At 49.6% G+C, this 21,349-nt stretch overlaps 1 protein-coding gene across 4 annotated transcripts in view; it reads right to left on the bottom strand.

Moving 5' to 3' along the window:
- PRR7 (proline rich 7, synaptic) overlaps positions 1–21,349 on the bottom strand; it is a 182,807-nt gene that overhangs the window by 67,052 nt on the left and 94,406 nt on the right. For all 4 annotated transcript variants that reach the window (XM_075342317.1, XM_075342315.1, XM_075342314.1 and 1 more), the window contains 2 exons: positions 17,035–17,852; positions 16,893–16,940 (listed from right to left, as the gene is read on the bottom strand). In XM_075342317.1, the coding sequence (XP_075198432.1) occupies positions 16,893–16,940; positions 17,035–17,434 (448 nt within the window). In that variant the 5' untranslated portion in view covers positions 17,435–17,852. The remainder of the gene's footprint in view (positions 1–16,892; positions 16,941–17,034; positions 17,853–21,349) is intronic.

Below are 21,349 nucleotides of genomic sequence, written 5' to 3'. Positions count from 1 at the left end.
GAGCATTATATGTGCACAGGATTGTATAGAGTGAGCATTACATACGCACAGGACTGTATAGTGTGAGCATTACATGCGCACGGGACTGTATAGTGTGAGCATTACATGTGCACAGGACTGTATAGTGTGAGCATTACATGTGCACAGGACTGTATAGTGTGAGCATTACATGCGCACAGGACTGTATACTATGAGCATTACATGCGCACAGGACTGTATAGTGTGAGCATTACATGCGCACAGGACTGTATACTATGAGCATTACATGTGCACAGGACTGTATACTATGAGCATTACATGTGCACAGGACTGTATAGTGTGAGCATTACATGCGCACAGGACTGTATAGTGTGAGCATTACATGTGCACAGGACTGTATAGTGTGAGCATTACATGTGCACAGGACTGTATAGTGTGAGCATTACATGCGCACAGGACTGTATACTATGAGCATTACATGCGCACAGGACTGTATACTATGAGCATTACATGTGCACAGGACTGTATAGTGTGAGCATTACATGTGCACAGGACTGTATAGTGTGAGCATTACATGTGCACAGGACTGTATAGTGTGAGCTATGGCGTAACTAGAGTTTGATGGGCCCCGATGCAAAGTTCAGACCTGGGCCCCCCCTCCACATACACCGACACTTGGGGTACGGGATAATGACACTGACCCTCGGGGTACAGGATAATGATGCTGACACTTGGCTCTTACCCACATCACCCAGATTTCCCATGATCTGAAATCCCTCTATCAGCACCCAGCTTTCCCATGCTCTGCTGCACATCTTCTCTCAGCACCCAGCTTTCCCATGCTCTGCTATACATCTTTCCCTCAGCACCCAGATTTCCCATATCAGAGCATGGGAAAGCTGGGTGCTGAGAGAAGATGTATAGCAGAGCATGGGAAAGCTGGGTGCTGAGAGAAGATGTATAGCAGAGCATGGGAAAGCTGGGTGCTGAGAGAAGATGTATAGCAGAGCATGAGAAAGCTGGGTGCTGAGAGAAGATGTATAGCAGAGCATGGGAAAGCTGGGTACTGAGGGAAAGAGCCTTTTTCCCTCAGCACAAAACGTTCCCATCCCCTGATTGTATCTTTGTCCCCCCTTGTATACAGTTCTCCAAATACAATAATGGCCCCAACATTGCCTTCCAAATAGTATAAAGGGTCCCACATAACCCTTCATATATTAGAATACACTTCCATAGTCCTCCATGTATTATAATGCATTTCTAATAGTTCTCCATGCATTATAATTCACCCCATAGTCCTCCACATATAATACTGCACAACATAGTCCTCCATATATTATAATGCACCCCCATAATACTCCATGTATAAAGTAGTTCTTCAATTATTATCATGAATTTCTCATAGTTCTCCATGTATTATAATTCACCTCATAGTTCTCCATATATTATACTGCAACACATAGTCCTTCATATATTATAATGCAGCCCTATAGTCCTCCATGTATAAAGTAGCCCTCATAGCCCTCCAAATATTATAATGAATTTCTCATAGTTCTCCATCTATTATAATTCACCCCATAGCACTCCATGTATTATACTGCACCACATAGTCCCCAATGTTTCATAATGCACCCCCATAGTCCATGTATAAGGTAGGCTCCATAGTCCTCCATATATTATAATGTAGCCCCCATAGTCCTATATGTATTATAACGCAACCCCATAAAACTTTATATTGTATTATGCAGCCCCATACTCCTCCACGCATAATGCACCCCTATATCCATGTATAAGGTGTCCTTCATTTTGTATTATGCAGCCCACCCAGACCTCCATGTATAATAATCCAGCCAGCCTCTCCAGGCCTCCATGTATAATGTAGCAGCCAGCCTCTCCAGGCCTCCATGTATAATAATGCACCCAGCCTCCCCAGGCCTCCATGTATAATATAGCAGCCAGCCTCTCTAGTCCTCCATCTATATAATGCAGCCAGCCTGCCCAGTCCTTCATGTATAATAATGCATCCAGCCTCCACAGTCCTCCATGTATAATAATACAGCCAGCCTCCCCAGGTGTCCATGTATAAAATAGCAGCCAGCCTCTACAGGCCTCCATCTATAATATAGCAGCCAGCCTCCCCAGGCCTCCATGTATAATAATGCAGCTAGCCTCCCCAGGCCTCCATGTATAATAATGCAGCCAGCCTCCCCAGGCCTCCATGTATAATAATACAGCCAGCCTCCCCAGGCGTCCATGTATAAAATAGCAGCCAGCCTCTCCAGGCCTCCATGTATAATATTGCAGCCAGCCTCCCCAGGCCTTCATGTATGCAGCTAGCCTCCCCAGGCCTGCATGTATAATAATGCAGCCAGCCTCTCCAGGCCTCCATGTATAACGTAGTAGCCAGCCTCTCCAGGCCTCCATATACAATATAGCAGTCAGCCTCCCCAGGCCTCCATGTATAATGCAGCCTCTCCAGGCCTCCATGTATAATGCAGCCTCTCCAGGCCTCCATTTATAATATAGAAGCCAGCCTCTCCAGGCCTCTATGTATAATATAGCAGCCAGCCTCTCCAGGCCTCCATGTATAATATAACAGACAGTCTCCCCAGGCCTCCATGTATAATGCAGCCTACCCAGGCCTCCAGGTATAATGCAGCCTCTCCAGGCCTCCATTTATAATATAGCAGCCAGCCTCCCCAGGCCTCCATGTAAAATGCAGCCTCTCCAGGCCTCCATGTATAATGCAGCCTCTCCAGGCCTCCATGTATAATAATGCAGCCTCCCCAGTCCTCCATGTATAATGCAGCCTCTCCGAGCCTCCATGTATAATAATGCAGCCTCCCCAGACCTCCATGTATAATGCAGCCTATCCAGGCCTCCATGTATAATGCAGCCTCTCCAGGCCTCCATGTATGATAATGCAGCCTCCCCAGACCTCCATGTAAAATGCAGCCTCTCCAGGCCTCCATGTATAATGCAGCCTCCCCAGGCCTCCATGTATAATGCAGCCTCTCCAGGCCTCCATGTATAATGCAGCCTCTCCAGGCCTCCATGTATAATAATGCAGCCTCCCCAGTCCTCCATGTATAATGCAGCCTCTGCAGGCCTTTATGTATAATGCAGCCTCTCCATGCCTCCATGTATAATAATGCAGCCTCCCCAGACCTCCATGTATAATGCAGCCTATCCAGGCCTCCATGTATAATGCAGCCTCTCCAGGCCTCCATGTATAATAATGCAGCCTCTCCAGGCCTCCATGTATAATGCAGCCTCTCCAGGCCTCCATGTATAATGCACCCTCTCCAGGCCTCCATGTATAATGCAGCCTCTCCAGGCCTCCATGTATAATAATGCAGCCTCCCCAGACCTCCATGTATAATGCAGCCTCTCCAGGCCTCCATGTATAATTCAGCCTCTCCAGGCCTCCATGTATAATGCAGCCTCTCCAGGCCTCCATGTATAATGAAGCCTCTCCAGGCCTCCATGTATAATGCAGCCTCTCCAGGCCTCCATGTATAATGCAGCCTCTCCAGGCCTCCATGTATAATGCAGCCTCTCCAGGCCTCCATGTATAATGCAGCCTCTCCAGGCCTCCATGTATAATGCAGCCTCTCCAGGCCTCCATGTATAATGCAGCCTCTCCAGGCCTCCATGTATAATAATGCAGCCTCTCCAGACCTCCATGTATAATGCAGCCAATCCCAAGCCTCTGGCCACCGTGTACTCACTAATTTATAATAAAAAAAAAAAAAACAACAAAAAACAAGTACTCACCTTCTCTCTTCCTTCCACCGCTCCTCTGTCTTCAAGTCTCCTCGTTCCACCACTGCTGTCCTCACCTCTCTCCTCGTTCCCCAGCCGCTGCTCTGTCCTCAACGTTTTCCTCTTCCACCACTGCTCGTTCTCCCCTCTCCTCGTTCTCCCGGTGCTCCGGTCGGCGTCCTCCCGTCGTGCGCTCTGTGCACTCAGCACAGCAGTCGCACGGGAGTGACGTCACCGCGCAGGCACAGGGGGAGAATGATGTTGCATAGCGCGGCACCAGCCGTGCTATGCTTCATCATTACTGTGCGTGGTGACGGGGGAGCCGCCGCTGACACCAGGCGGTGCCGCCGCTGACACCAGGCAGGGGGGCCCGGTGTCGGCGGCACCGGGTGATATAGCGGCCGTGAGGTCTGTGAAAGATCAGCGCAGCTCCTCTCTCACTGACAAGAGCTGGCTGCTGATCTGCCTGGCGGCCGCTGCGACCACGGTAGTTACGCCCCTGAGTGTGAGCATTACATGCGCACTGGACTGTATAGTGTGAGCATTACATGCGCACTGGACTGTATAGTGTGAGCATTACATGTGCACAGGACTGTATAGTGTGAGCATTACATGTGCACAGGACTGTATAGTGTGAGCATTACATGCGCACTGGACTGCATAGTGTGAGCATTACATGCGCACTGGACTGTATAGTGTGAACATTACATGCGCACTGGACTGTATAGTGTGAGCATTACATGCGCAGCACAGGACTGTATAGTGTGAGCATTACTTGCGCACAGGACTGTATAGTGTGAGCATTACATGCGCACAGGACTGTATAGTGTGACCATTACATGTGCACAGGACTGTATAGTGTGAGCATTACATGTGCACAGGACTGTATAGTGTGAGCATTACATGCGCACAGGACTGTATAGTGTGAGCACTACATGTGCACAGGACTGTATAGTGTGAGCATTACATGCGCACAGGACTGTATAGTGTGACCATTACATGTGCACAGGACTGTATAGTGTGAGCATTACATGTGCACAGGACTGTATAGTGTGAGCATTACATGCGCACAGGACTGTATAGTGTTAGCATTACATGTGCACAGGACTGTATACTGTGAGCATTACATGCGCACAGGACTGTATAGTGTGAGGGAGGGTAGCCTAGATGTAAAGCACACATAGAGCTGTGTACTATACACTCTGTAAAGGGATGTCAGGGGCCAAGCCTAGATTTTCAACCCAAGGTAGCTTATTATTGTGTAAATAAAATCAGTACAAAGTGTAGGAGTTAAGATGAAAGTCAATTTTAGGCTACGTGCGCACTAGGCCGTTTTACCAGTGGATTTACCCGCGGTTTTGCTGCGGAGATTTCTTGAGAAATGTTTGAAATCTTTCTGCAGACATTTCCCAGCAAAACCTATGGGGAAAAAAATAGCTGTGCGCACGCTGCGGATTTTTCTCAAGAAAATTCTTTGTGAAGATTTTCTTGAGAAAATTTCTTGAGAAAATGTGCATGTCACTTCTTTTCCGCAGGTACCTGTGGAATACCCCCGGTATTTCACTCCATTCACTGTAATGTAATTGCGAAATTCCGGGGGTATACCGCAGGTAGCAAATGATGTGCAGTATACCCCCGGTATAGCCGCGATTTACCTGCGGTAATGTTCATCGCGCTGCCTGCGGTTTTGCAGGGAGTGATGTCATTATGACAGAAGAGGAAGCGGAGCAGAGTAAACACAGACGTCACACTCCCTGGACGCTGTACAGAAGCACTTCCGTGTGACCTCCAGGTGCCCGTGCAGTCTGTGTCCTGCTCCATCCCCGCGGCTGCCTGCCCTGCAGTGTGTCAGTGTCTGCCCGCAGTATCAGCAGCTTGCCACCCTGCAGCGCAGGCAGACACTGACACACAGCAGTGCGTGCAGCCGCGGGGATGACGGGCGCTGCTGTCAGGAGGTGAGATGAGATCATTACCTGCTGTGACGATCTCCTGCCTCCTAACGTCACTGCTGTCTATGCCCGTGGCCCGAGACTGTCACTAGCGGTGACGTCACGGGCTCTCGCGATACTGCTGACAACGCGGAGGGCATAGAAGTCAGTGACAGCGCTGATGGCAGGACTGCAGGAGATCATCACAGCAGGTAATGATCTTGTGGCGCCCTGGACAAGCCAGGGGCCACAGAGCACAACACCCACTCACCCCACACTCCCAGCAGGCACACCGAAGTCAGACACAAAACCCTTGTTGCCTTCCTCCAGGGGCTGATGATCACACCAGGGGGTGGGCCAGGCAGTTGGTCCCGCCCACCGAGGAGTTCACAGTCCTGGAGGCGGGAAAACAGACAGTCTAGTTTTCACAGTGAAAGTACAAGGACGAAAGTGTGGTAGTGGAGCAACTGACTGAGAGCGTCCGGGTGTGTGGCCCGGGCGGAACAGCAAGGTTGGCAGACGGTGGTGACCGTCTGCAGGAGTGGCCTATCCGAGTTACCGTAAGGACCGTGGACGGGCGGTGGCCCGGCGGTACCGGACCGGTACACAAAGCAGGGGCTTTTCGGACCCCGGCAAGGCAAGGAGTCGCCGTGAATTTGCCGAATCCATTAGTGAAGGGGACCTCCTGGGTTTCCAAACAGTCAAGTCCCGACAGAAGGCAACAGTCCAACCAACAGAGGGAGACACCGCCACCGCCAAGGCAACTGTTTCTCAGGGCCAGCGCCTGCGGGCAAAGAGGGGCTCCTCCAGCCCATATCCAAGCTGGGGAGCGGGTTACCGGTGGGAACCCATCGGAACCATCAACCGTACTTAGGTGCAGGGAAAGGCAGTCACCATCAACCTGCCGGGAGAAACAACACGGCAGCCGTCTGTGGGACCCGTCCATCCAGCCGAGTGTTTTACCGAGAACTGTATCTTCATCATTGGGCTGAGTGAGTACCACCGTGCCGTGCGGCACAGCGCTGCTCCTGCGACCCTGTACCTCGCCAGGCCCCGTAACCCGCCTGCCATCCATCCCTACCCCATCACCGGGCCCTGGGACAACCAACCCCCTACCCACGGAGGGAAGAACTAACAACAAAGCTGCTCCCTGTCACCGCTCCCGGGATCCCCGTCTAGAGCAGAGGTGGTGTCACCATTATCACCACAGCCGTGGGTGGTGTCACGGACAATAAATCCCCACAATCAATCCAAACCCCCCTTTTCACTCACGGGCGAGGAGCGCCACTCGAGTCCCCGGGATCCGGCCCACCGCTCGAGCCACCAACCGAGCAGCAGCAGCAGCGGCCGGACCCGAGCAGTGGGTGAGCGCAGCGTCCCCTCCTCCGCCCGCGACAACTTGGCGTCATGAACAGGATCTTACCGCTCTGCCATTGAGTAGAGGTGCGCCTTGTTATTGCCGGAGGTGTCCGGCTGAAAATTTGGCGAAGCCGCCATCTTGGGCGCGAAGAGTTCCCGCTCGAGCGTCTCCTCGAGTAGTAGAGGCGCGAAGGCCAAAACCCCGCCCCAATAGAGGAGGAGCCGGAAAGAAACTAAGGGTGACGGAAACAAGATGTCTGCGCCTGACGGAGCCGCTGGAAGAGCGGCGGACGCAGCCGCGGAAGCACCCGCAGATGGGAACGGGCCTGCCCAAGTCCCGGCTGCGCTGGCGGGGGGCGCCGCGGCCCCAGCTCTCGCTCAGGTGATGCCGTTCTCCTTGCCCTATGTGCCCGGAGCTGCCTGGCTACCGCAGTACGATGGAAAACCTGATGCCTTTTCCGGAAGAAGCTCAGTCCGCTACTGGAATTGTACCCCCTGACTGATAAGCAACGTGCAGCGCTAGTGCTGGGGCAGCTAACCGGCGCGGCTGAGCAGGAGGCGGAGACCTGGGCCGAGGGGGACAGGTCCTCTGTAACCACCATCTTTGAGAAGCTGCAGACTGCGTTTGAGACCCGTACCGAGGCGGAGTTGCGGATGCAGTTCTATCAATGCCGGCAACGGCCCGCAGATAGCATTCGGGACTATGCCCTGCGCCTGAAAACCGCACTCCGCACACTGAAGCGGGTGGACACCATCAACAGTGTGGACAGTAACAAAATGTTAAGCGAGCAGTTTGTGCAGGGGATGAGGTCCTCCGAGGACCGCAAACAGCTTCGGCTGTGGGCCCTAGAACACCCGGATGTGTACTTTGCCGGCCGTATTAAAGGAACGGGCCATCAAAGCGTTGCAACCCCCCGCATTTGAAGCTCCTGAGCCAGCCCCGTGGCCGGTGGAGACTGCTCCCGTTGTGGTGGCCCCTACCTCATCAGCACCTCCAGTGCCGGCCGCCCCAAGCGGAACGATGGAAGAGCTTGCTGCTCAGGTTCGCCGCATGGATGGAGACCTCGCTAAGATCCTCGCCGCACTCCAGCCCCCGACCAGATCCCAGGCCCCGGTGAAGATGCAGCTCGCCGACAGCCCTGAGGACGTTCCCTGGATGCAGCGGAGAAGGGCTAATGATTCGCGGAATAGACCCCCGATCTGTTACAAGTGCAGCAAACCCAGCCATTACTTCCGACAGTGCCCGTTAAACGAGCAACCCCTGGGGTCACGGGCCAATCCTCAGGAGTAGAACCCCATGGCCCCCCAGACTGGCGGGACCGGTATATTGGGGCCCGGCCCATCATCCTCGTGGCTGTGGACAACATACTGGTGATGGCTCTCCTGGACACTGGATCACAGGTAACCACCATACCATACACATTGTATCAACGGTATTGGGGAAAAGACGAGCTGGCTCCCCCAGATGCCAGTATGACACTGATTGCTGCTGATGGACTCCCATTGACCCAAGTGGGATACAAACAAGTGGCCATGACTGTGGGGCGAGCTGAACTGCAACACCAGGGTATGATTGTGATAATGAATGAACCCAGTGATCATAACCCGAAGATAGTGCTAGGGACCAACGTGATGGAGTACTGTATGAGTGACGTGCTGACCCTACTGCAGCAGCTGGCCGCCATGGCGGCGGGGAGCCGACAGAGAGCTGTGCAGCGTGAGATCCAAGCCTTAATGTACCGCCAACATGTGAACTCGACAGGAGGAGAGATTGGTGGGGTGAGAGTGATGGATGTTGCCCCTTTGATTGTGCCTCCCAGAAGCGAGATGATGATTTGGTGTAGGGCAGCGGTAGGGCCCCAGGGGCGTGACTACCCCGCCATGATAAAGCCTATGCCCTCTGAACACTGGCCCACAGTAATGGCCGCCCGAGAGGTGGTGGATGTAAAGAAGGGGAGAGTGCCCGTGAGGGTGCTGAACTGCGGGGAGGAAGAAGTCAGGCTTCCCCGGTACGCTACCCTTGCCAAGCTGTTCACCCTGGATCCCCACACCATCCACGAGGCCATTCCCCCAACCTCACCACCTGCTGCCAGCACTCACCCATCCCAAGGGGAGTTAGATGAGTGGTGTCGACAACTACACGTAGGCACGGACAATACCCCCACACATCACAAAGAGGGGGTATACAGGGTGGTACGGGAGTATGAGCGGGTTTTTAGCAAACATCCCCTAGACTTCGGGCAGATTAAAGGTGTCCAACACCATATCCCCACCGGTGAGCATCCCCCTATCAAAGAGAGGTACAGGCCTATTCCTCCTGCTCACTACCAATGTGCCAAGGACATGTTGAAAAACATGAAGGAGGCAGGGGTTATTAGGGACAGCTGTAGTCCCTGGTACTGGTTAAGAAGAAGGATGGCACCATGCGGATGTGTGTGGATTACCGGAAAATTAACCAGATAACACATAAGGACGCTTACCCTCTGCCCCGCATTGAAGAATCTCTAGCGGCGCTGAGAACCGCTAATTACTTTTCCACCCTCGACCTCACCAGTGGATACTGGCAGGTAGCTGTGGCACCAGAAGACCGAGAGAAGACTGCATTTGCTACCCCTATGGGACTCTGTGAATTTAATAGCATGCCGTTTGGGCTGTGCAATGCCCCTGGAACCTTCCAACGGCTGATGGAATGCTGTCTGGGGCATCTAAACTTTGAGACCGTCCTGCTGTACTTGGATGATGTGATTGTGTACTCCCAAACATATGAAGCCCACCTGGAGCACCTAGCCGAGGTGTTCGCGTCCCTTGCCAAATATGGGATGAAGTTGAAGCCCTCCAAGTGTCATCTGCTGAAACCCAAAGTGCAGTACCTAGGGCACGTGGTCGGTGCAGAGGGTGTCGCCCCTGACCCTGAGAAAATCACCGCCATTCAGGACTGGCCGAGGCCGACCACGGTGAAGGAGCTGAGGCAGTTCCTGGGCCTGGTAGGGTATTACCGTCGCTTCATTAAGGGGTACACGAAGATGGCTGCCCCATGCAAGACCTCCTCGTGGGACAGACCAAAAGTGGTAGACCCCTAGGGGCCCCATTGGTGTGGAAGAAAGGCATGAGGAATCCTTCCGTCAGCTGAGAGCGGCCCTGACCGGAGAAGAAATCCTAGCATACCCTGATTACAACCATCCCTTCGTCCTTTACACCGATGCCAGCAATGTAGGCTTAGGGGCAGTCCTATCCCATTTCCAAGACGGGAAAGAAAAGGTGATTGCTTATGCTAGCCGAAGGCTTCGACCAACTGAGAGGAACCCCGAGAACTACAGCTCTTTCAAGCTTGAACTCCTGGCGCTGGTGTGGGCTATCACCGAGCGGTTCCGCCATTACCTGGCAGCGGCTAAGTTCACCGCCTTCACAGATAACAACCCACTGACCCACCTGGACACCGCCAAGCTGGGCGCGTTGGAACAGCGGTGGGTGGCTAGGCTAGCCAACTACGATTTCACCATCAAGTACCGGGCCGGCCGTGCCAATGTTAATGCCGATGCGCTCTCTCGGATGCCCCACTTGTTGGACGAAGGGCCTGAGGATGACGACCTCGAAGAGATTGAGCTGCCTGCATTTCATCAGCCACCGACTGAGAAGGTCCATGTCTATCAACAACGGGTAAACCTGGACCCGCTGCCCAGCCAGGAGTGGCAGGAAGCTCAGGACCAGGCACCCGCTGTTCACTTAGTCAAGATCTTGGTGGAACAGGGCGCTGCTGGAATAGACCCTGCTGCCCCAGCTGAAGCCCAACGCCTGTGGCGAGAACGGACCCGGCTGTATCTACACCAGGGGAAGTTGTACCGTGAGCTGATTAACCCGAAGACTCATGAGAAAATCCGCCAGTTGGTGATTCCCCAGGCTAACGTGCCCACCTTCCTACAAGCATACCATGATGGTGCTGGACACTTCGGATGGAAGAAGCTGGAAATGCTGCTGAGAGAGCGGTTCTATTGGAGTGGAATGCGGGAATCTGTAGAGGCCTGGTGCCGAGAGTGTGGCCCTTGCACGCTGAGAAGGAAGGACGAGGCCAGCCAGAAGGCGCCCCTACACCCGATTGTTACACATCAACCGCTGGAGCTGGTCGCCCTGGACCATGTAAAGCTCACCCCCAGCCGAAGTGGGTACACCTACGCTCTAACCATAGTAGACCACTACTCCAGGTTCATGGTGGTTGTCCCAGTCAAAGACCTAACTGGCCGTACCGCCGCTAGAGCATTCCAGGCTTATTTCTGCCGACCGCATGGATACCCTGAGAAGGTGCTTACTGACCAAGGTCCAGCCTTTGAGGCGGAGGTGTTCCATGAATTCTGTCAGTTGTACGGCTGCAAGAAGATCCGGACCACGCCTTACCATGCCCAAACTAACGGCATGTGTGAAAAGATGAACCACCTGGTCCTAGGTCTCCTCAAGACGTTGCCGCTAGAAGAGCGGAACCTGTGGCCGGAGAAGCTACCTGACTTGGTTGATATGTACAACAATATCCCTTCCAGCTCCACGAAGTGCACCCCAGCATACCTGATGAGAGCTCGTCCCGGCCGGTTACCGGTGGATCTGGACATGGGATTGGAAGCCCCAGAAACACTCCCTTCGACAGCTGAATGGGACACTCGGCGGAGGGTGCAGTACCGACAGATTCAGGGATATGTTGAGAAGAACTTGAGTCGGAGTCGGGAGCAACAGGAGCAGCGCTTCAACCAGAAGGCGTCTGCTGGCCCTTTCCAGCCTGGAGATGTGGTGCTGAAGCGAAAAAGGAGGACCCACAAGCTGGATGATCAGTGGGAGCAACATCAAAGAAGGCAGGAATCCAGCATCAAGGAGAATGTAGAAGAGTAAAAAATTTTTCTTTTATTGGAATTTTCTTAAAAGTGAATATTCAATCCAGTAAGCACAGAGGCACAAGTATGTTAGCGGATTATCCAACGCGTTTCGACCAGAAGGTCTTACTCATGGCATGTATTTTACCCCAAAATGATCACATATAAAGGGTGCACATAAACGTCATTGGCGAAGCTGGGTGCTTAATTACAATTAAAAACAGACAGGTGCAAATTCCCATGCAGTAAAGAAATGCATAGGATGGGAATAAAAACATGTGTAAAAGAAACCGCAATTTGAGAGAAAATGTATGAATGTATACATATACACACAGATCATACAGCGCTATATAGGAATAAATTCATTCTGGAAAAATATATATTTATAGAGATGTGCAAGCATAACAATAACTATTGAATTGGTGGAATAGGAATATAATTATTTGCAAGTGATACAGACATCTTATCCCAGTAAATATACCGGCTCTGCAATATCTAAGTATCCCATCTGAAAGAAAAATAATTGTTAATGGGACTCTCTATTAAAAAATTCTTTTTTCTATTATTTTTTGTTTTTTTGTTATTTCTGCTCCCAATGGTTACTTCTCTAGCCGTTTTAATGATCCAATATAAGGTATCCATATATATCAAAGGGTCCCTGTATACTATAGAAGAGCCAGAAACGGCTGTGATATTAGGGACAAGGACTAGGAGCCAGTATAAGAAAAACATTTTTTTAGAGATATATAGAGTAAATTCAGGAGCTATTATAATTATAGGAGGGAAGACATTATTTTAAGAGTATTGTAGGATCAAGTCCTGTCGGGTGTTCAGACCATGCGGTACCCTGGTACCAAGTCTGAAAATCCAAAAGGACTCTCTATTAAGGAGTTTTCTCCTGTGGTTACCTCCTCTGGTCGGCTTGGTAACCCTTTCAATACCCATGAAGGTTAAAGAATCCATACACCTGTCGTGGACATTGACAAAATGACGTGAGACCGCAGAAATATTAGAGGCATTGACATTTAAGGTATCCGAGAGATGGCGCCTAATTCTTACTTTTAATGGGCTCCCTGTACAACCTATGTATTGGATCCTGCAGAGGGTACATTCGATTAGATAAACTATGTGCACCCTTTATATGTGATCATTTTGGGGTAAAATACATGCCATGAGTAAGACCTTCTGGTCGAAACGCGTTGGATAATCCGCTAACATACTTGTGCCTCTGTGCTTACTGGATTGAATATTCACTTTTAAGAAAATTCCAATAAAAGAAAAATTTTTTACTCTTCTACATTCTCCTTGATGCTGGATTCCTGCTTTCTTTGATGTTGCCTTCCGCCCGGGTCAGGGCGTTCCTTGCATCGGTGTGGAGTCCGGGAGTGAGGAGGGGTGAGCTGACATACATTCTCTTGTTTATCAGTGGGAGCAAACCCCATATGTCATACAGCCCACAGGATGGGAGGATGGGAAGGCTTACCAGATCAGTCGTGACCAAGGGGGCACTCTGGCCACGGTTTCCCGGGACCATCTAAAGAGGTGCCCACCAGTGTTGAGGGCAGCGGCTGAAGTTCCGGTTCCTAAACCGGCGGAAAAGGCAAAAGAGGTAATCCACATTGTGATGGGTGACTTCCCAGCGGACTGGCCCACACAGAATGGCGCAGTGATTCTTCCAGTGATACTGTTCCCACAACCCGTGGATGAAGAAGTGATGGAAGTGGTCGACCAGGAGCCAGTGCCCAGGGATGAACCTGTACCCAGCTCCCCTATGCCTCCGCCTGCCCCACACGATAGCAGGGAAGAGGGACTGATTGTTCCTCTTTCCCCACTGCCTGTCCCCACTGACATGGGACCCCGGAGGTCCACTCGTCCCAACCTAGGTAGACCCCCACTTAGGTACAGGGAAACTGTTCTTTAAAAGGGGGGAAAAGGTGCGTGTGTGTTAAGAAAGTACTGTTTAAAGTTTTGAAAGTTTTGCAAAAATGATAAGGATAATCTACCGATGAAGTCACCTGATTGCCATCTGATTTACTGCTGATTGAAACCGGTTGTTGCCGGCACCGTTGTCCCCGTGGGGACCGTTCAAAAAGTTGCATAAAGAACTCTTTATGAACAGGCCCGAGAACTTGCAGGGCAACCACGAACTAGTGGCATGTAAATAAAAATGTTTGTTGTGGCTTCCACCGTTACCGCCTCCGGAGAGGCAGATTGGAGGAAGGGCCCGCAATGGAGTAGGCTGGGGCCCAGCCACCACCGGAACCGGTGGCAATCCTCTGGGGATTTCAGGGATTCCCCATGGACGTGGGTCCCCTGAAAAGGACAGAACCCACTCGGGCAATTTGTACTGGACTGGGGTCAAGGGGTGCTGCCTGTTTGCTTAGGGGCAGCATCAGGGCCAGGTTGCTTGGGTGGGAGAGAGCGGAAGCCGTAACCGTTTGCAACCGTAACGTTTTAAGTAAGAGTACCTCCCGATGTGGGAAGAAGTTATTATAATTGTATGTGTGTTACCGTTTTTCTATCTTTTTCAGTGGGTGAAAATAAAACCGGTGATGGACGGGCAGCCCGCGGACGGTCTGCATTTAACTAAGGGGGAATGTGGCGCCCTGGACAAGCCAGGGGCCACAGAGCACAACACCCACTCACCCCACACTCCCAGCAGGCACACCGAAGTCAGACACAAAACCCTTGTTGCCTTCCTCCAGGGGCTGATGATCACACCAGGGGGTGGGTCAGGCGGTTGGTCCCGCCCACCGAGGAGTTCACAGTCCTGGAGGCGGGAAAACAGACAGTCTAGTTTTGACAGTGAAAGTAGAAGGAGGAAAGTGTGGTAGTGGAGCAACTGACTGAGAGCGTCCGGGTGTGTGGCCCGGGCGGAACAGCAAGGTTGGCAGACGGTGGTGACCGTCTGCAGGAGTGGCCTATCCGAGTTACTGTAAGGACCGTGGATGGGCAGTAGCCCGGTGGTACCGGACCGGTACACAAAGAGAAGCCAGCACCATCTGGCAGGGTCTTTTCGGACCCCGGCAAGGCAAGGAGTCGCCGTGAATTTGCCGAATCCGTTAGTGAAGGGGACCTCCTGGGTTTCCAAACAGTCAAGTCCCGACAGAAGGCAACAGTCCAACCAACAGAGGGAGACACCGCCACCGCCAATGCAACCGTTTCTCAGGGCCAGCGCCTGCGGGCAAAGAGGGGCTCCTCCAGCCCATATCCAAGCTGGGGAGCGGGTTACCGGTGGGAACCCATCGAACCATCAACCGTACTTAGGTGCAGGGAAAGGCAGTCACCATCAACCTGCCGGGAGAAACAACACCGCAGCCGTCTGTGGGACCCGTCCATCCAGCCGAGTGTTTTACCGAGAACTGTGTCTTCATCATTGGGCTGAGTGAGTACCACCGTGCCGTGCGGCACAGCGCTGCCCCTGCACCTCGCCAGGCCCACGTAACCAGCCTGCCATCAATCCCTACCCCATCACCGGGCCCTGGGACAACCAACCCCCTACCCACGGAGGGGAGAACTAACAACAAAGCTGCTCCCTGTCACCGCTCCCGGGATCCCCGTCCAGAGCAGCGGTGGTGTCACCATTATCACCACAGTCGTGGGTGGCGTCACGGACAATAAATCCCCACAATCAATCCAAACCCCCCTTTTCACTCACGGGCGAGGAGCGCCGCTCGAGTCCCCGGGATCCGGCCCACCACTCGAGCCACCAACCGAGCAGCAGCAGCAGCGGCCGGACCCGAGCAGTGGGAGAGCGCAGCGTCCCCTCCTCCGCCCGCGACAATCTCATCTATCCTCCTGACAGCAGCGCTCGTCATCCCCTGCAGTGACCTGGGCTGACCTATTGATGTTAGCTCAGGTCACTGCATTACTCTCCCAGCCAATGGGGAACCTTCTGTTCTTCACTTACTGGGACAGTGACTATGGTATGGATCATCGTGGGACCCCCCCCTTATTGGATTACGCCGGACCCGGATTTGATTGTTCTTGTCAATAAATTGGTGAAAGAGGGAATGTGGGGAGTGTTTTTTCAAATAAAACTTTTTTTGTTGTCTATTTTTTATTTCTTACTGACTGGGTTGGTGATGTCAGGTATCTGATAGACGCGTGACATCACTAACCCCAGGGCTTGATGCCAGGTGACATTACACATCTGGCATCAACCCCATATATTACCCCGTTTGCCACCGCACGAGGGCAACGAGATGAGTTGGGGCGAAGCACCAGGATTGGCACGTCTAATGGATGCGCCACTTCTGGGGCGGCTGTAGCCTGCTATTTTTAGGCTGGGGAGTGTCCAATAACAGTGGACCTCCCTAGTCTGAGAATATCAGACCCCAGCTGTCCGCTTTACCTTGGCTGGTGATCCAATATGGGGGGGACCCCACGTTTTTTTGTTTTAAATTATTTATTTAATGTAAAATAACAGCGTGGGGTGCCCTCTGTTTTGGATTACCAGCCAAGGTGAAGCTGCCAGCTGTGGTCTGCAGGCTGCAGCCGTCTGCTTTACCCTAGCTGGCTACAAAAGATGGGGGGACCTCACGTTACTTTTTTTTTTAATTATTTATTTATTTATTTTTTTGGCTAAATACAAGGCTAGGCACCCTTTAGTGCCACATGAAAGTCACTAAAGGGTGCCAGCTTAGACTATGCAGGGAGGTGGGACATTATATAGGTCTTTCTCATCTATCTATCTATCCATCTATCCATCTTTCCCTCTATTCATTATCTGTCTATCTATCGATTATCTATCTATTATCTATATTATTTATTGCAGTTCAGCATAAAAAAAATGCAGGGACCAACCAAAAACGCATGCGTTTTTCCCGCGGTTTTGGTGCGTTTTTTTACCACAGGTGCGGTAATCTTCAACTCCCAGAAGTTTCTCAAGAAATTTTCTTGAGAAAAATCACTTTTCTAGTGCGCACATAGCCTTAGAGCTCAATATTTTTTCGTTGTTAACAGTAACATCTACAGTAGTGACCCCTGTATGAACCAACATTCTCACCTTGACTTAAGGAAGGAATGTCCCTGCTAGCAGCACTTGGAGTAGGGCCTATAAATATATAAAAAGAAAAGATATATCATTTTCTTCCTTTATACAGCATTGTATGATTAACAATACACTCTATCAGTCATCACCCCCTTACCATTTCTGCGGGTGGCAGACCATGGCCGAGCTTGTGCTGCTGGTGGTGGTTGTTGACTTGCTGCTTGTGCGCGCATTCTGTGTGCCACAGGGATGCGTGGGCTGCTGACATATTCCTCATACTGAAGTGGCTCAATCTGCACAGAACGTAAACTCTGCTCCCGCAGCCTCTCCTCCCTGCGTCGCTTCATGCGGCGCCTGAGAAAACTGCAGAGACAGCACAGCAATACTATCAGCCCCCAGATAAGCCAAAATCCAGCAAAACAACTGAGAAAGGTGTATGTGCCCTGAGACATAACCATCTTATTCTGCCATTCAGAGGGGCACGAACCCCCAAACACGCACTGCAGATTTACAGATGGGGGCACCAGCGTCAGGTATTCTTTGTGCAAAGATGGCATATCATCCCTGGCTCTTCCTTTCTGTGATCTTATTATCCATGGTGTCAGTTCTTTTCATATTGTACTGTGTTTTTCAGATTGTTTTCCGCCCATGAATCTCATTATTCACCAAATGTTTCTTTTCGGCAGTCTGTAATGCTTCTGTGTATGGCCAGCTGTCATTTGGCAACCCTAATGCTTGAGTGCGTGTCGTGGTGCACACAGGTTCTGAAGATCAGCCAGTTCTATGGCAGGGAGCATATTGCTTGATTATAGAAGATTGTCTTATATTTATCTAGAAACCAGTGAAAGGGCTTCTAATTATGTCCATAAAGATGTGTATCTCTCCATAAAGCACATTTTCTTTTTATAACTTTCCTCTTTTGTTTTGCACTGTCTTCAGATGTCTTTTCCAAATGTTTTATTGCAAGTACCTTATCTGCAAATAAAAACATAAAATATTACAAAATATGTATATAGTACATGTATTTTATAGTGCAAAATAACAGAATCTACAATGACGCTGCAATCTGACCTTCACAAAAGCAGCAAATAAACTGAAAAATCGACAAAATAGATAATACACAATGCGAAAAAGGTACCATAATTTGTGTAAATGAAGTTAGAATGATAAACCACATGCATCCAGCAAGTTACAGGTATCTATTAATTCAAACAGTTAAACCAGATATAACAGATATAAGACACCTTTATATATATACTAGCTGTAGTACCCGGGCGTTGCCCAGGATAGTAACTGTCTCTCTGTCTCTCTCCCAGTCTCTGTCTGTGTGTCGCTGTCTGTCTGTCTCTCTGTCTGTGTCTTTCTTTGTCTGTCTGTGTCTATGTCTCTGTCTGTCTGTTTCTATCTGTCTCCATCTCTGTGTCTGTTTGTCTCTCTCTATCTCTGTGTCTGTCTCTATATGTGTGTCTGTCTGTCTGTCTGTCTCTTCCCAGGGCTGTCTCTTTCCAGGACTGTCTCTTTCCCCGTCTGTTTCTTTCCAGGGCTGTCTCTTTGCCGTCTGTCTCTTTGCCCGTCTGTCTCTTTGCCCGGCTGTCTCTTTCCAGGGCTGTCTCTTTGCCCGTCTGTCTCTTTTCACGTCTGTCTCTTTATGTGTCTCTCTATCCGTCTCCCCACCAACATCTTATTACCTCACACATAAGCTTGTTACACTTACAGTTTATTTTGTTCCTATAGCAACCACTGACAGTTGCTATTAATAGCCTATAGCCTGTATTCAGTTTAATGGAAGCAGGATTTTGGATAGTAACTGTAAAGCGCAGGGTTACATTTTCCCGTCAAAACATAGTCTATGACATTCCCTGGGTCACATGTAGTGTCTGTGCAAAATTTCGTGATTGTAAATGCGACGGTGCAAATTCCTTTAGCAGACATACACACATACATACACACATACATACATATACACACATATACATACACTTAGCTTTATATATTAGATTGAAAATTGCAGAGTAATGACAATATAATAACTACTTGTAACAAGGGTAATACCTGAATTAAAAAGTCACACTGTGTGCAATATTCATGAAGTGCACAAAGTACATCAAATGCATATAACGGGCGTGTCGCAGCTGCCATGTGAGGAAGACACACAGTACTGTGCTCCCGCTAAGTATCCTGAGAGTACTGTGGCTATCGACTGATCTTTTTCCACTCCTCCACTACATACTACTACTACTCCAATGTGTGTGTTTTTTGGTGTGTGAGGATCTCTGTGTGTCTCTTGCTCTGTCCATAATAGGAGCCTATAATAACAGATCCGTTCCCAGCTCCATTGGCTTTAATGTAAGCAGGTTTTTTGGCAAATAACTGTAAAGCGTGGGGTTAAATTTTACCCTCAAAACATAGTCTGTGACGTTCCCTGAGTCAAGTGAGATAGCTGTGCAAAATTTCGTAATTGTAAATGCGACGGTGCAGATTCCTTTAGCGGACATACACATACACACACACATATACTTACATACATACATACACTCAGCTATATATATTAGATAGTGAGATTTTCACTTAGGCACTTTAACTGCCATATATATATATATATATATATATATACACACACTATATATATATATATATATATATATATATATATATATATATAAAAAAAGCTGAATGTGTGTATGTGTGTATGTCCGGGATTGGCATCTGCACCGTCGCAGCTACAGCCACAAAATTTTGCACACTCACACATCTGGACCCCGTGAGCGTCATAGACTATGTTTTGAGGGGAAATTTTAACCCCGCGCTTTACAGTTATTCGCCAAAAACCTGCCCCCATTAAAGCGAATGGAGCTGGGAGCCACAGTGCAGCCAGAACTTCAGAAGAATGCGCAGCCACGCCCTTATATGGAATGTTGGCGTGTCACAATGCAGCCAGGCAAAGAGACAGACACAGACAGGGAAAGAGGCAGACACAGACCGGGTAAGAAACAGACACAGACAGGGTAAGAGACAGACACAAAGAGACAGACACAGACAGTGAAAGAGGCAGACACAGACAGGGTAAGAAACAGACACAAAGAGACAGACACAGACAAAGAGACAGACTGACAGGGAAAGAGACAAACTGACAGGGAAAGAGACAGAGACAGACGCAGGGAAAAAGACAGACAGGGAAAGAAAGGGAAAGAGACAGACAGGGTAAGAGACAGACAAAGACAGGTAAAGAGACAGACAAAGAGACAGACACAGGGAAAGAGACAGAGGGAAAGAGACAGACAGGGAAAGAGGAAAAGAGACAGACAGGGAAAGAGACAGGGAAAGAGACAGACAGAGAAAGTGACAGAGATAGACAGACAGACAAGGAAAGAGATTGAGACAGATGGAGAAAGAGACAGAGACAGTCAGGGAAAGAGACAGACAAAGAGATAGAGAGAGAGACAGAGATATATACAGCGGGGGAGACAGACAGAGAATGGGAGAGAAACAGAGAGACAGTTACTATCCTGGGCGTTAATACATTCTATTTATACATTTTATCCCGGGAATGTTAATACATTCTATTTTCTTAACAGCAGTTATTAACCCGGGCGAAGCCGGGTAGTACAGCTAGTATATATATATATGTCATTTTTTTAATTCTATGTCTCTTATGGGCCCAAACGAATTGAAGTATAATGGACTGTATATTGCGTAACTCTCTGTATGGTACACACACCGGAAGGGTCTCAAATAAATAAAGTAGCTTTGGCAATACAGACATTTTGACCGCAGAGATTCTTCCGAATAAAGACAGTGGGAGCTTGTTCCAATTGAGTAGGAGTCTTTTTAGTTCAGTGAATAAGCTAGGATAGTTATGTTGATACTAGAAGGTGGCCCGATTCTACGCATCGGGTATTCTAGAATTTACGTATTGTGTAGTTCATGTATGATTTTTGTTATATATATATATATATACAGTCATATGAAAAAGTTTGGGCACCCCTATTAATGTTAACCTTTTTTCTTTATAACAATTTGGGTTTTTGCAACTGCTATTTCAGTTTCATATATTTAATAACTGATGGACTGAGTAGTATTTCTGGATTGAAATGAGGTTTATTGTACTAACAGAAAATGTACAATCCGCATTTAAACAAAAGTTGTTTGGTGCAAAAGTATGGGCACCCTTATCAATTTCTTGATTTGAACACTCCTAACTACATTTTATTGACTTACTAAAGCACTAAATTGGTTTTGTAACCTCATTGAGCTTTGAACGTCATAGGCAGGTGTATCCAATCATGAGAAAAGGTATTTAAGGTGGCCACTTGCAAGTTGTTCTCCTATTTGAATCTCCTATGAAGAGTGGCATCATGGGCTCCTCAAAACAACTCTCAAATGATCTGAAAACAAAGATTATTCAACAGAGTTATTCAGGGGAAGGATACAAAAAGTTGTCTCAGAGATTTAAACTGTCAGTTTCCACTGTG

This window comes from Anomaloglossus baeobatrachus, chromosome 4 (assembly GCF_048569485.1).
Source record: "Anomaloglossus baeobatrachus isolate aAnoBae1 chromosome 4, aAnoBae1.hap1, whole genome shotgun sequence".
NCBI classification, from domain to species: Eukaryota; Metazoa; Chordata; class Amphibia; order Anura; family Aromobatidae; genus Anomaloglossus; species Anomaloglossus baeobatrachus.
This window is presented reverse-complemented; position numbering and strand designations above follow the sequence as displayed.